A 13,636-nucleotide genomic window follows, 5' to 3' on the forward strand; every position below is an offset into this window, starting at 1 on the left:
TTCTCCAGCAAAAGAGGAGGTGAGGAAAAGCTCTCATTAGAGTGAGGAATAGGGTTAAAATCTAGCAGAAAAGCTTAGAAAGGAATAATTAAATGCATGTAGTTAATTAAATCACTTCATTTAAGAATTGCTAAATAAATGAGGAAAGTAATAAACATCTGTACTGAATAATCTTAAGCAAGATTAAAATCAGCGAAATTTTAAAAAATAATGAAATATTTATATCAAAGATAGTAGAAAAGTAATGGATCTGTTTACCACTGAGTTTCGGGAATACTAGTATTAAAAAAAGTAAGCATATTGGAAAATTAGGGAATAATTCCTTAAGGATAGCATTAAAACACTGGGAACATTTGACTTAAAAGAGTTCTTCAGATTTTGGGGTGGGAAAAATTGCAAAAGCCCCATTAAGATTTTAAGGTTTATCTTGGCAAACTTATAGGAGGGAATACAAAATGTAGCAGTGTGCAGTAGACAGAAATTACTGAGGTTTCTTGTAGGATTATTCTTTCTCTGAAAGGCCCAGTGGCTTGGTAGCAAGAAGGAGATGGTGGAGAGGGAAGGGTCTGACTGAGTTTTTAAAAATAAAAATTTGAAATACTTTGAAAAATTCCTAGAAAGAAAAGGAAGCAATGTGCTTTTGTTGAAGTTGTGCACAGTAAGTTTGAAAATACATCACAAGGAATAATCTCTAGATAATTTGGTTAAGGTGTGACTAGAAAGGTTTTTTCCACATGAAATACTTGCTTACTGAATGTATATTCACATTTATTTCAAGGCAAAATGTTGTAAGTCATCATGAGTGCATGAATCCTGCTAATTGCATAATAAACACAAACCAGGAAAAGAACAAGGTAAGAGCAGAGAGTTCTTTCCCCATGAAGTCAACATCAATGTTTTGCTTTTTTTGCTGACATAATATAGGAGAGAGTGGTCTAAACAAAAAATGGGTATAATCAGACTAAAACAATAGCAGAAAATAATTTTATATAGTTTCAAAGGCTTTATCCCAATGATAAAATTTCCAGGAAATCACTCCTGCAGCTCCCCTACCCACCCCAAACACTCCAGGGTTTTTCATTAGTTTCAAGACTTTAGATAGGAAAACTCACATTATTTTCTGTGCCTCACTGCTCTCTGTGCTCTCTGTCAAGAGAGAGGGATTAGCATATTCCCCTCTATCATTGTCACCACTTTTAATGAAGGGATGGGACTATTTTCAGGCCAGGAACGATTTATTGCTCAGATAAACATCAGCCTCAGAGACTGTGAGATTTTGAATGAACAAGCAGTTGGCTCAAGAGTAGTCACAATTATTTTTTTGTTACAAGGCAATATAGAACTTTCTAACCCAACAGACAATTGCCACAGGGTTTATTTTGTTTTTCTAACCTATCACCTTCACTTCTACTGCACTTTGGATACTTCTGTCCAATTGGCTTCTGTTTCACATGCACACATTGGCTTCTAGTATAAATCCTAAACTCTCAGCTTATTCTATACAACCATACCCCTACATTATAAAACATTCACATATGCTTCTATTATAACTTCTAAACTCTCAGTTTATTCTGTACAACCACATCTCTACATTATAAATGCTTAACATATGATTCTATTATAACTTCTGAACTCTTAGCTCATTCTATACAACCACACCCCTACATTATAAACCCTTCACCATCTTATCAGTACAGTTTCTCACTTAAGGCATATTCTTACTTACAACTATAGAAACCTAAGTTTATGATTTTTCTGCTTAAAGTCTGTGTATTGATTTTTTTACATCAGTCCACGCTTCTCCCAAGGCTGCAAATCAAACCCTTCCATGTCTGTGGAAGTTTCTATTTTTCTGATTCCCACATCACACTTCCCATCTGTGGAAACCCAGGGCACACAAGGAATATTTCTCTGTCTGCTCTGGGGTGCCCTGACCCCCAGGGCAGCACTGACTCTGACCCTCATTCATGGAGAAAGTTTCCCAGACTTCAAGATAGACTGGAATCCACAAAAGTGTGAAGTAGATTATAGAGAGCAGTGTAGGTGTATCACTTGGTGAGAAATTTAGGTTTTGGGGTTTTTAGTATGTTGTGGATGGCAGCAAGATGGAGGGCACAGGGTGTTGTCCTGGGTTTCTTTTTCATGCTGCTTCTTCCTCCTTCTCCATGGGTTTGGGTGGCATTTTGTAATTGGGCAGAAAAGTCCCCATTGCAGCTCTGTGGGATCAGTTATTGGGTTAAAAGGGGAAATAATCCAGGTGTCAGTTCTTCATTGGATAGTTTAGTCTTATAAAAGACCTTGTACCAAGAGATTGTTGGCCATTTTGTGCCTTCTAATGAAAAGCTGCAGAACTCACAGTAGTGAGACTGTTTGACTGATAAGAAATAATAAACACCTGAGTGTGAACATGAAACACCATCTCAAGTGCCTTCAATCCAGACCCAGAGAACCCCACAAGTGGTACCCCCCATACCCATCAAACAGATTCCACCACACAATACCGATGAATCCCGCTTAATTAGCGCCTTTCAAAGCAATTACACCTCCTCACCTCTGACGATTAATTGGCTTTGGTGCTCCACAGCTGCTGCATCGTTCCTGGCTATGCAGGTGTAGTTCCCGTTGTGCATCAGGGACAGGTTGGAGATCCTCAGGGAGCTGGTGAAGTCGATGTTGTCGATGGTGACGCCCAGGCTGGCGGGGATGGGCCGGCCGTCCTTCTGCCACGTGATGGTGATGGGCAGGTCCCCCGAGACCACCACGCAGGGGATGAACACCCTCTGCCCGATGGAGAAGCGAGGGAACTCGAAAGGCTGGATGAAAGGTGGGACTGGAAGGAGAGAGGGAAAGAGAGAGCTGTTGAAGCCATGACCTTGGTTATGGAAATAACGTAACGGGGCATGTGTGCAGGGTGGGATTGATGGATTTTAGCTATTCTGGTTTTCATATTTTTTATATTTTTAATATTTTCATTTATAATTTTAAATATTTAACATATTTTAATATAAAATATTCCAACATTTAATATATTTTTAATCCTGAAATTCTGTAGTGTATAGCTCTAAACTCCATATACAGTGTTAGTTGCTGCTTTCCCAGTTTGGTCAGACAACACAATTCCTCTCCAGGCCTGGGGATCAAGGACATCTCATTGTCTCAGGCCCTGAGAAATATTCTAATATTTCATATCTGTTTAATCCTGAAATTTTTTACTGTATAGTTCTAAACTCCATATACAGTCCTAGCTGCTGCTTTCCCAGTTTGGTCAGACACAACACTTCCTCTCTAAGCCTGGGGATCAAGGACATCTCACTGTCTCAGGCCCTGAGAAATATTCTAATTAATCCTGCAATTCTTTAGTGTATAGCTCTAAACTCCATATACAGTCCTAGCTGCTGCTTTCCCATTTTGGTCAGACACAACAATTCCTGTCTGGTTCTAGGGATCAAGGACACCTCACTGTCTTAAGCCCTGCGAAATGTAAAAAAAAGTGAGTTGGGGGGAGCAAACTTGGGGTAAATTACTTCATTACCTGAAGATGTAATTGAAAAATTAACCTCCAATATGCAAATGGACCAAACTTATAAAAGTGTGAAAAACCCCTGATCTGTCATTCATTTTGGTATGGGGTATTGTCATCACTTTTAATGAAGGGATGGGACTATTTTCAGGCTAAGAACAATTTATTGCTCAGATAAACATCAGTCTCAGAGAGTGTGAGATTTTTGGTATTTTGTAAAATTTGGTATTCATCTACCCTAAATGTGCCTGAAGGTCCTTCAATAAATATAACCACTTTTTATTCCCTTAATTTTGTCTGGCCTCTGTTTTCAGGTAGCCAAAAAAAGGCATCAGGATGTGCAGAATCTACACCTCTGACAGCCACAAAGCATTGTTTAGCAGGAAAAATCTCATTTTTGGAAACACCTTCTCATTTTTTGGTCACCCAGTACATAAGCAGAGATGACAAGCAGGGGAAGTCCTGGCTTCTAGAGACACCTGGCAGACCCCTAAAAAAGGATCAGACAGCTCTTCCAGAAATCAAAGCACTGCCAGCTTTTCCAGAAGTCACAGCACCCCCAGTTTGAGGCTCTCCAGGGCTGCCAGCAGTGACATTGCCAGGAAGAGCTCAGCAGCTCTCAAGGTCTGGTCCAAGGGCCTTGCTTAAAGGTCATGGAATAGACCTGGAAGAGGCTCCAGCTTTGCTTCTGGGGTGTGATGACAGGGAATGTGAGCTTCCTTAACTGCCTCTAGCAGTTAAGGACTTGTTTCTTAATGTTTCAAGTCACAATTCTCACCAAGATTGCAGGAAGGGGAAGTACTTGTAGGACGGCAAATTAAGGTAAAACTGATTTCTAATCAAAGGGATGGTACAAGGCATGAATGTTCAAGCATTTAATTCCTGTAAAGCATACTTGGACTGAAGAATATTTTTTCTTTTTCTTTTTTTAAATCACATTATTCTCTGGCTGAACCAAAAAACATTAAAAAATTACCATATTTTCTACCAAAGTAAATAACTCTACTTCTTAAAATAATTTTGTTTTAAGGTGTTTTTAATAAAAACTAGTGAAACAGACAGATTAAATAAACATAGAAAAAATAATGGGGCTGCCATGTTTTCTTTGGGTTGTGGTTGGAACATTTACTAAATAATTGGTAAATTGAGAGGCAAATACTTGTCCAGATGAAGGAATCAAAATCTTCTGCCCTTCTCAGGGGAGCATTGAAACAACCAGGGCATTCATCTCAGACAGGTTTTTATCCATCACTCCTGAAAGGGCTGCACAACCAACTTTGCCAGCAGTACTCAAATCCTGATTTATCAAAAGAGAAGGTTCCTAGAGGTTATGCACCTCAGATATAGAAGTACATTCTCCTATTGCCTGGGAGATCACTTACACTTAATCTGTACTACATTTGAACAGGAAAGATGGAAGGATACCCAGAGCAGAACATTTATAGTGATCGATATGTTTGAACTCCAGGAAAAAATGGAGTTGGTGGCTTTATCTAATTGTATTTCTTTTGTCCTTTTCCCCTTCAGAAATGGTAAGGTTGTGGTTTCCCCAGAGTTGAAGCAGAAAAAAAATAAAATCTCTCAAGTGGTTGCAGTGTGTGCCCATGGCCTTCCCCAGCAGCATTTTTCCTCCTTTTATCAGTGTCCTGTTTCTGGTATGCAGGGACAAGTGTTGGTGGCCACTGAGTAGCTCCAGGCATTTCCTTTGATCCAAATGTTGGGTCCTCCATTAGGAGTAAGAAAGTTCATCAAACACGGCAAGAAAGTCAAGGGAGGGGATTCTGTCCCTGTGCCCCTCAGGTGATTTCCCACCTGCAGAGCTGCCCCAGACCTGCCCCAGTGGAGGGAGGAGCTGGAGCTGCTGCAGAGCCCAGAGGAGGCTCCAGGATGAGCAGAGGGATGGAGCAGCTCTGCTGGCAGGAAAGGCTGGCACAGCTGGCATTGTTCACCTGCACAGGAGAAGCTTTGGGCTGAGCTCAGGAAGGGGTCAGGGCTGGATGGGATCTTGGGAATGAGGATATTGTTCCCTGCAGGGTGGGCAGGGCTGGGATGGAATTCCATCCCTGGATCCCTGGCAGTGCCCAAGGCCAGGTTGGACATCGGGGCTGCAGCAGCCTGGGACAGTGGGAGGTGTCCCTGCCATGGCAGGGGTGGCTCTGGATGAGCTTTGAGGTCCCTTCCAGCCCAAATTCTGTGATTTATAATTCCATGACTCCAGGCCCCACAAAGGACTGAGGCCTTGTTCAAAGCCGTGTTCAAATGGTTGTGCAGATTCTCCTCACAGTGCAGGAGGTTGACAAATACAAGTTTTGTATTAACTCCACAATTTCCAGCACAGCCACGGTGCCATTTGATGAGGGGAAGTTATGACCATGCTCAGCTGCCACAGAGAGGTGACATCAGGGACAGGACAACACAATTTATCCTTCCAGGCCCTCACTGTCTGGGTTTGGGAAAAGTGCCACTGCTATCCCTTTATCTCACCTTTCCTGGCTGCCATCTCTCTAATTGCTAAAACCTGTCTTTTGGCATTCTGAAAACCTGGTAGATCAGGCATAGAAAAAAAAATAAACTTGGTATAAATTGCTGTGTTTATTTGAACTTTGAGCACTGGAAAGTATCCCCTTGTTCACTTGGGGACTTTTGCTGTCACAAAATGAGGCAAAATACCTGCAGCCTCTTGGAATTACCTCAGCCCAGCTAGCTCATTCACATGAGAGATCTCAGATTTTTGTACATCAGCAGAAAAAAATTCTCTTAGCATTTATTGACAAGCAGTTCATAATATGATGGGAATGAGAAATTAACTGTGTGTCTTTCAAAAGGTTTTGCCATAAATTTTCCCCTTGATAAGTACAAATACCTGCTAAATGTCAAGTCCTCCCCTTACTGTGGTGCCCAGCACATTTCTGCCCAAACTCTTCTCTTCACCTCAGACATCATTACTGAAAAATGCACTAAAATTCACAACAGGGTGGCAAATTACTTCTGTATTTTCTGCTGAGTGTGTAACAAATTTGAGCCAATCTTTCACAGAAAAAATTATATTGAAAGTCAGACAAAATATTGCCCAAGGATAATAATGTGCATCTGCATTCTCCATCTCCCTGATGAAGAAAACAGGGAGAAAGATCATTAGGTGACATTGAAATGTTTTTCAGAAAATATTGATTTGCAAGGCTGCATTTACCAGCTCTAAAATACAAGTAGCAGCCTGCAGAGTATTTCAGAAATTGGCTGAAATATTTTTAGGCAGCACATTCTCCTTCTATTCAGGTTTTTAAGATACAGAGAAAACCAGCATTTCTGCTTCATAAAATATAATGTATATTCAACCTGCAGCAGCTTGCAGTCCTTATGAGGAGCTTATTTTAAAAGCCAGTGTGTAATTTAAAAATCAGCACTTAGAAGAAAGTAAATAGTCTTGCAAAAACTTTGAAATATTGAGGAATGTTTTTCAGCTAATTTAAACTGGTATTCACCAGTTTAAATTGGTAAAGTAAGTTTTTGATGAGCTATCATAGGAGATAAACTTTCTTTCTGCTCATTTGAAGAAGGAAATGACCCCAAAAAAAAACCTTATTAAAAATTTATGATGATATCTGGCAAATAATTTCTGAAATATAAAATTTTCTGTCTTTATCAATATCTGCGGTGAAAAAGAGAGATATATCCTTGATAGAAGAAAATATTATGATTATTATGATTATGATTAAGAAAATAATATGATTAAGAAAATAATTTGATTAACCAGCATGAGGAGGTTTTTTTGCACACTTAAGTTGTACCATTGCCAAACAGCACTAAAAAATAAGAGGGGTATGTAGTACTTTGAGAGACAAAATTTTCAGCAGGACAGATGTATTTAAAACCTGTTTAAAATACTTCAAGGTGTGTTTATGTATTTTCCTTCCCTATACGTAGCTTTAGTTTGACAAAATTTCAGAGCTTGCATTTGATTTTTTTGGATATATATATATAGCTATTATGATATCTTAAAATTATGCTATTTTGTATATAAATTGTTCCAGAGAAAATTTACAGTAGGACAGATGTATTTAAAATCTGTCTAAAATCCTTCAATGTGTGTTGATATATTTTACTCCCCTGTACGTAGCTTTAGTTTGACCATATTTCAGAGTTTGCATTTGATTTTTTTTGGTGAAATTTTGCTATTTTATATATAAGTTTTTCCATCTTAACTAGAAAGAGAATACCCTTTGTGCTTGTGTACATGGAAGAGATATTTTTCTCTACCCACAATGGGCAGAAGAGTGGAAATCTCTGCTTCATGCCACCAAGTGCTGTGTCCTGGGAATGCTTTATTGATGAGAGCTTGAATTAAGTGTCTATTTAAGAACAGGAGCATGGGCCAGCCTCATTAGTGCTAATACAGGAAGATTTAAATTATGTTTTTGTGCCCTAGCAAGGTCTTCTGTACCTCTGGGGGACTGCTGGAAAGGAGGGCAAGGAGGGCTTCCACGCTGCTCTCCATTAGCACAGGAACATCCTTAATTTCTTGCCCTGTGTTCCATGGGAGTTTTGCTGGGAGGAGCTGCTGAGATGATTCACTGAGACAGAGCATCCTGCAGATCTCCTGTTTCCTGCAGCAGCCAGCTGAACATGGTGTTCTGCACAGCAAAACCAGAATCATCCCCTGCTTTATCATTATAAACAGCTCCCTGATGGCTTTTCTTGCAACAGCACTGTTGCAGGGGCTGTGTCTGCAATAGGAAATACTTTTGGCCATGAATATTTATGGCTGATGCAAAATCACAGCCACCAGGCTATGCAGTCCCTTAGGGCAGCTGTGTGACCCCAGACTTCCTGCACTGGGAGTGAAAAAGCCAAAATTATTTTGTCTCTGCACAGACCCTACCTTGGGCTAGCAATTTTCAGGTTTTCACAGCTATCCAGTCCCCACTGCCCTTTCCTGCCATCCAACACTCACAGGCTCCCTGATGCTAGTGGGAGCTTCTCCAAAAGGAGAGAGCATTTAAAATGTTGTGTGGGAATCAAAATTATGTATCATCCATCCTATGCAGTCTCTTAGGGCAGCTGTGTGACCCCAGATTTCGTGCACTGGGACTGAAAAGGCCAAAATTATTTTGTCCCCACTCCCCTTTCCTGCCATCCAACACTCACAGGCTCCCTGATGCTGCAGTGGGAGCTTCTCCAAAAGGAGAGGGCATTTGAAATGTTGTGTAGAAACCAAAAGTGCTTTTAAGTCACGTCTCATCCATCCTATGCAGTCTCTTAGGACAGCTGTGTGACCCCAGATTTCCTGCACTGGGAGTGAAAAAGCCAAAATTATTTTGCCTCTGCACAAACCCTGGCCATGGGCTAGCAATTTTTAGTTTTTCACAGCCATCACAGCCCCACTGCCCTTTCCTGCCATCCAACACTCACAGGCTCCCTGATGCTGCAGTGGGTGCTTCTCCAAAAGGAGAGAGCATTAAAAGTGTTATATAGAAACCAAAAGTGCTTTTAAGTCATGTCTCATCCATCGGTGGAACCCTCTCCTTTCAGCCTCCTTTGTGAGGAGAAAAGTGCAAGCCCTTATCATCCTGAAACACCCTGCAAAGCTGGGGTGGTGGGGAGCTCACTTCCTTGCCCAAGGGGATGAATTTGCTATTTATTTGTGAGAGAGAAAACCTTGATGTGAAGATAAGACAGCAGCTGCAGTATTTTCATGCAACAAGCTGATATCCTCATTGGTAAAGTGTTTCCTAATTAAAGGCCTCACTTTTGGAACCTGCTCCAGAGATATTGCTCTTGTTCGGCCCCTGCCTGATTTAAAGTCATTTTTGTCCTCAGGTATCAGTGTGAAAAGCCCAACTAAATCACTGGAGCCAAAAGATAATTAACAAAATAAACACAGAAAAAGAGCAAGAACACACCTTAAAATCTTAAGTAAACAAATCTGCACTGTAAGACAGAGAAGAGGGCCAGTTTTTGATAAACATAGTCTACAAAGCATCTTGAACTCCTTAACTGAGGCACTTTTTGAAGTATTGAGGCTCATTTCACATTGTTTGCATAAATCACAAATAAATGCATCCATACACAGACATAAATTATGTTTGAAAGATAGAAGATATAAGACTGTGCACAAATCCAAGGAGTTTTGCTTTAATGTAAATGAAAAGTTTTAGATTTGTGCATACTAATTCCTCATCATGAATACTGGGATAGTGGTGAAACAACTCGAACAGACATTTTTGGGTGACCATTTCTGCAGTGTCAGGGGTGAAGTCATTACAGGAGTTTCATTAGAAGTGTACTGGTGAAAAGTAAGACACATCTAGATGATACTTGTGAGACTTTAAAGAATGTAAATCAGATAATTTAGTGCAAAGCTAACTTTAAGATGCTGAATGGCAAAAAAAAAAATTTACACAGACCTGTCAAGAATATCAGCCTGTTCCACTCTTATCTTCAGGAATTTCTATAGGTCAGACACACTTGAGACATCCCTATCAAAGTGCACATTCTCTTAAATCAGACTCTGCCACTGCTTGTCCCCCAAAACTACTCCCCCTGCCCATGATGTGACCTGAGAAGAATTCCTAAGTGCATTTTCAAGGATGTTTTGCACAATGGCACGTTCTCATCACTCTGACCACAGGGCCCTGCTGTGATTCTTGTACATGACAACTTCAGTCACTTTGAGAAGTCTGAGCATTTCTTCCCAAGGTAGTTGTGACAAGTTTGAGGGCATCCAAAACATTGTAACATGGGGGAGTGGAAAAAGGGCAGAAAATAATATAATGAAAGAAAGATCTGAAAGACATCGAGGCCAGAAGTTTTTTTTTCTGATTCAATCTATTGGCATAGTCAATAGTCATAGTCAGTAGGACAGATAAGATCTGGCATTTGTGCATGAAGATAAGATCTGAGATTTGTGCATGAAGCTCAACTCCCACTTGCCATAATCCACAATTCCAGCCTGAAGCATGCACAGATTAGCAGATTGATTGAAGAACCCTGCAAAGATTTCCAATTATGCTTTTCCTCTCTTGTGCCTGCATATTTTTCACTATCTAAACCAACCCTCCCTGAACTGATTTGCAATGCAAATGCACCAACAACAGAATTTCAGATATTAGAAAGAGCTAGACACTTCCCAGGAAAGATGAGGAGGATCTATTCAAAGAGTTGCAAACAGGAAGCTATTTAGAAGTAGCCCCTGTTTGGTTTGCTTGTATTCTAACATGAAACAAGGCTGGTACAATTCCTTTTTGGGGTTCACAACAGGTGAGGTGCTCACTTTACATACCAGAACCTTTCTAAATCAATGAAATACATAAGCTTAACAAGATCAGAAACAGTCCTTTTGAACACCACACTTTTTATTTTAATGATGCTGTACCCTTCCCTCTCAGGGGCTTCTTTTTCAATTAATTCCTGTTGGAGAAGTGTGAATAGCAGCAGGCTGTTTACATGAGAATGTGTCCCATGAGACTGATGACAAGAAAATCATCACTTACTACTGATGGCTTTTACTGGAGCTGGGAAAACTATTACTATAAATTGCATAATAAAAAAATGGAGATAATAACTCACTCCTGTTCTTAAAAGCTCTGAGATCTACTAAAATGCTGTAAAAGAGATGCTGCTATTATTATTTTAATATCTTTCAACTTTAATGTGTTTTTGTGTTTTTTTCAATGGAAATATGAAAATTAGAGATAGGGTGGGTAATATAACTTCTTTCTTTGTTTGCCAACACTTCCCATGATGAGACTATTTTCATTTGCTTGCAGTTTGACTTTTGTTTGGGTAGGAGTTTGCCAGGCCAGGTGTCTGCCTCAGGCTGAGTCATTTCAGCTGGAAGATTTCAGCTACAATTCTTTGGCCATTTCCAAGAAGAAGGTGGGAGAGTGGGAGAACTGAGACATGGTAAATATCAATTTACCATAAAACCAGAAAAAAACCCCAAAACTAAGGTATTGTGAAACCTGAGAAGTCCCACCTGCCTCATGGATTTAGCAGTGGATTTCCAATTCAGGTGATGGCACCAGCCTCAGATGTTTTTACTGAAGCTATAAAAGACACCACAGTGGTGCCCAAATTTTGCATTCTGAGCCAAACATAGTCAATAAATAAACAAAACCCCCACATGATCACATGTGGAGAGAACATTTTGCAGTGACAGAGTCCAAGCAGCTCTGAGCACATCTCAGCACTGCCTTTCAGTGTCTGGGTCAATCTGGTGAGATTTCAGAAATCAGGGCAGATTTGTCACTCCAGTGCTTGAACCTGAAGGATGGCAGAGAGGACTGGAACTGGAGGATGGGAAAAAGGTTGGGGATAGGGAAAGAGAAAGGGTCATTTTGGGTCTTGAGAACAAGGCAGAGTGGAAATGAGAGCTGAGATGATAAACACTTTGAGTTCAGATTGATTTTGGAACCCAGAGAAGAGCCAGGACTTGGAAAAGAAGGAGCTGGAGAAAGCTGAGAAGGACAGGTCATTGTGAGAAGGAGTGAACAGAAAGTCTGCATCTTCTACAGAATATTCTTCTCTTTAGGATCTCTGATTCCAGCAGTTCTCTGCCTTTGGCAAGTGTGTACAAACCCCTCTGGCAAACCATGGGAGCTGGGCTGAACACAGAGCAAAAAAACTGGGGCTGCTAAGAATAATTCTGTTCTTGGCAAAGAGTGTGCCTGTATCCTTAGCAAGGCTAATCTCAATTATTTCTGATGATGGCAGTAACTGCTGTTCCCACTTTGCAGGAGGCAGCGGAAAGTGGGTTCAGTTTACTTAACAAAAAAAGCTAAAAATATAATTACACCTAACACAGGCCAAAGCAACATGTGCTGAAAAGGTTTTATTACAGTTGCAAAGGTCAGCAGGTATGGAATACAGAAATTAACTATGTAAGTACAGTTGTGGTCTCCCTCTGTTACTTGTGCATTACGGGTGGGTAGTTTGCATGGCTTTCTGTCAGAAATAAGAACTGGCCAAATCATTTGTCCAAATAAAAAAAAAAAAACAGCAAAAAAAATCCAAAAAAGTTGGCTTGATTTCCAAAAATCCCTGTTGGAACTCAGGCACAGTTCCATGGGAGTTAAATCTGCCAAGCAGAAACCTGAACGTTCTCCTGGCAGCTCATGCACTCAGCTCCCAGCAGCCAGCTCAGGGCACTGCTGCCTCCCAAATCAGATTTTGGGAGAGACAAGGGGAAGGCAAGAGCTTGGAGGAAGAGAGCAGGGCAGAAATGACAGGAATTTCTGTGGGACACAATTATGTGAAGCCTGCAGACCTCTGGCAAAGGTGGCTGTGCAGATGAGGGCAGCAGTTATTCCTAAAAAATGGAAAAACAGATTTCACGTGGTGTCTCACTGATTCTTCTGATCAGCAGGGCAAAGAATCAGAGGATCTGAGGTCAAATAGCACAGAAGTGCCCAGCTCCCAGCTTTTGGCTTTCCTAGAGCCTGCCAGGTGGGAGGATGCACAGCAAGGCTCTGAAAGCCTCTTTCAGGTTTTCTGTCAGCCAGGAGTTCATTTAAAATTATTGTCAAGAAATGTTCTCCTATCTATTCTCCTATCTGTGACCTTATCATGATTTCTGAAGGATGATTTAACTTTCATTTGGATGTTTGCAAATGTCAAAATACCCTGCAGAGTGGACAGCATTTGATAGCACACTCATGGTGTTGCATGTTTTTATTTAAATGCTGCTTTAAACAAGTCTTCATCCCAGCCCAGAACCAGGATGCTTCACATGCTGCAGGATTTGGAAAGTGGAAAGTCAATGTGGCAGAGGGCTGCCAACTCTAAAAACCATTTGTTTGGCTAATGCAGATAAATGCTGCCCCGTAGAGCCAAATTCTGCATTTACCTTTGCCACAGATCTGTCAGATAAAGCTAATTAAATTACTTAAATCTGTCTTTCCCAGGGGGTTGCTAAGCTGGGTGACGTGACTGCTCTGAAGGAGGAAACAGAACTCTCAGGAGCAACTTCATTTCAATGGGAGCAGGGCTTTGAACATATAAATGCTACATAAAGGCAGGTGAACTGGAAAAATTAACCCATAAGCTTCTGAAATTGAATATACAAAAAATGTGTGGATATTTTTTAGTTCAGTTTGTGCCTTATTGCCATTTTTCCTG

At 40.6% G+C, this 13,636-nt stretch overlaps 1 protein-coding gene across 4 annotated transcripts in view; it reads right to left on the reverse strand.

The window, feature by feature from the left end:
• Nucleotides 1-13,636, reverse strand: part of DSCAM (DS cell adhesion molecule) — a 472,834-nt gene that overhangs the window by 169,065 nt on the left and 290,133 nt on the right. For all 4 annotated transcript variants that reach the window (XM_064705508.1, XM_064705527.1, XM_064705537.1 and 1 more), the window contains exon 9: nt 2,552-2,830. In XM_064705508.1, the coding sequence (XP_064561578.1) occupies nt 2,552-2,830 (279 nt within the window). The remainder of the gene's footprint in view (nt 1-2,551; nt 2,831-13,636) is intronic.

Source organism: Zonotrichia leucophrys, chromosome 1 (genome assembly GCF_028769735.1).
Source record: "Zonotrichia leucophrys gambelii isolate GWCS_2022_RI chromosome 1, RI_Zleu_2.0, whole genome shotgun sequence".
In the NCBI taxonomy this organism is placed as follows: Eukaryota; Metazoa; Chordata; class Aves; order Passeriformes; family Passerellidae; genus Zonotrichia; species Zonotrichia leucophrys.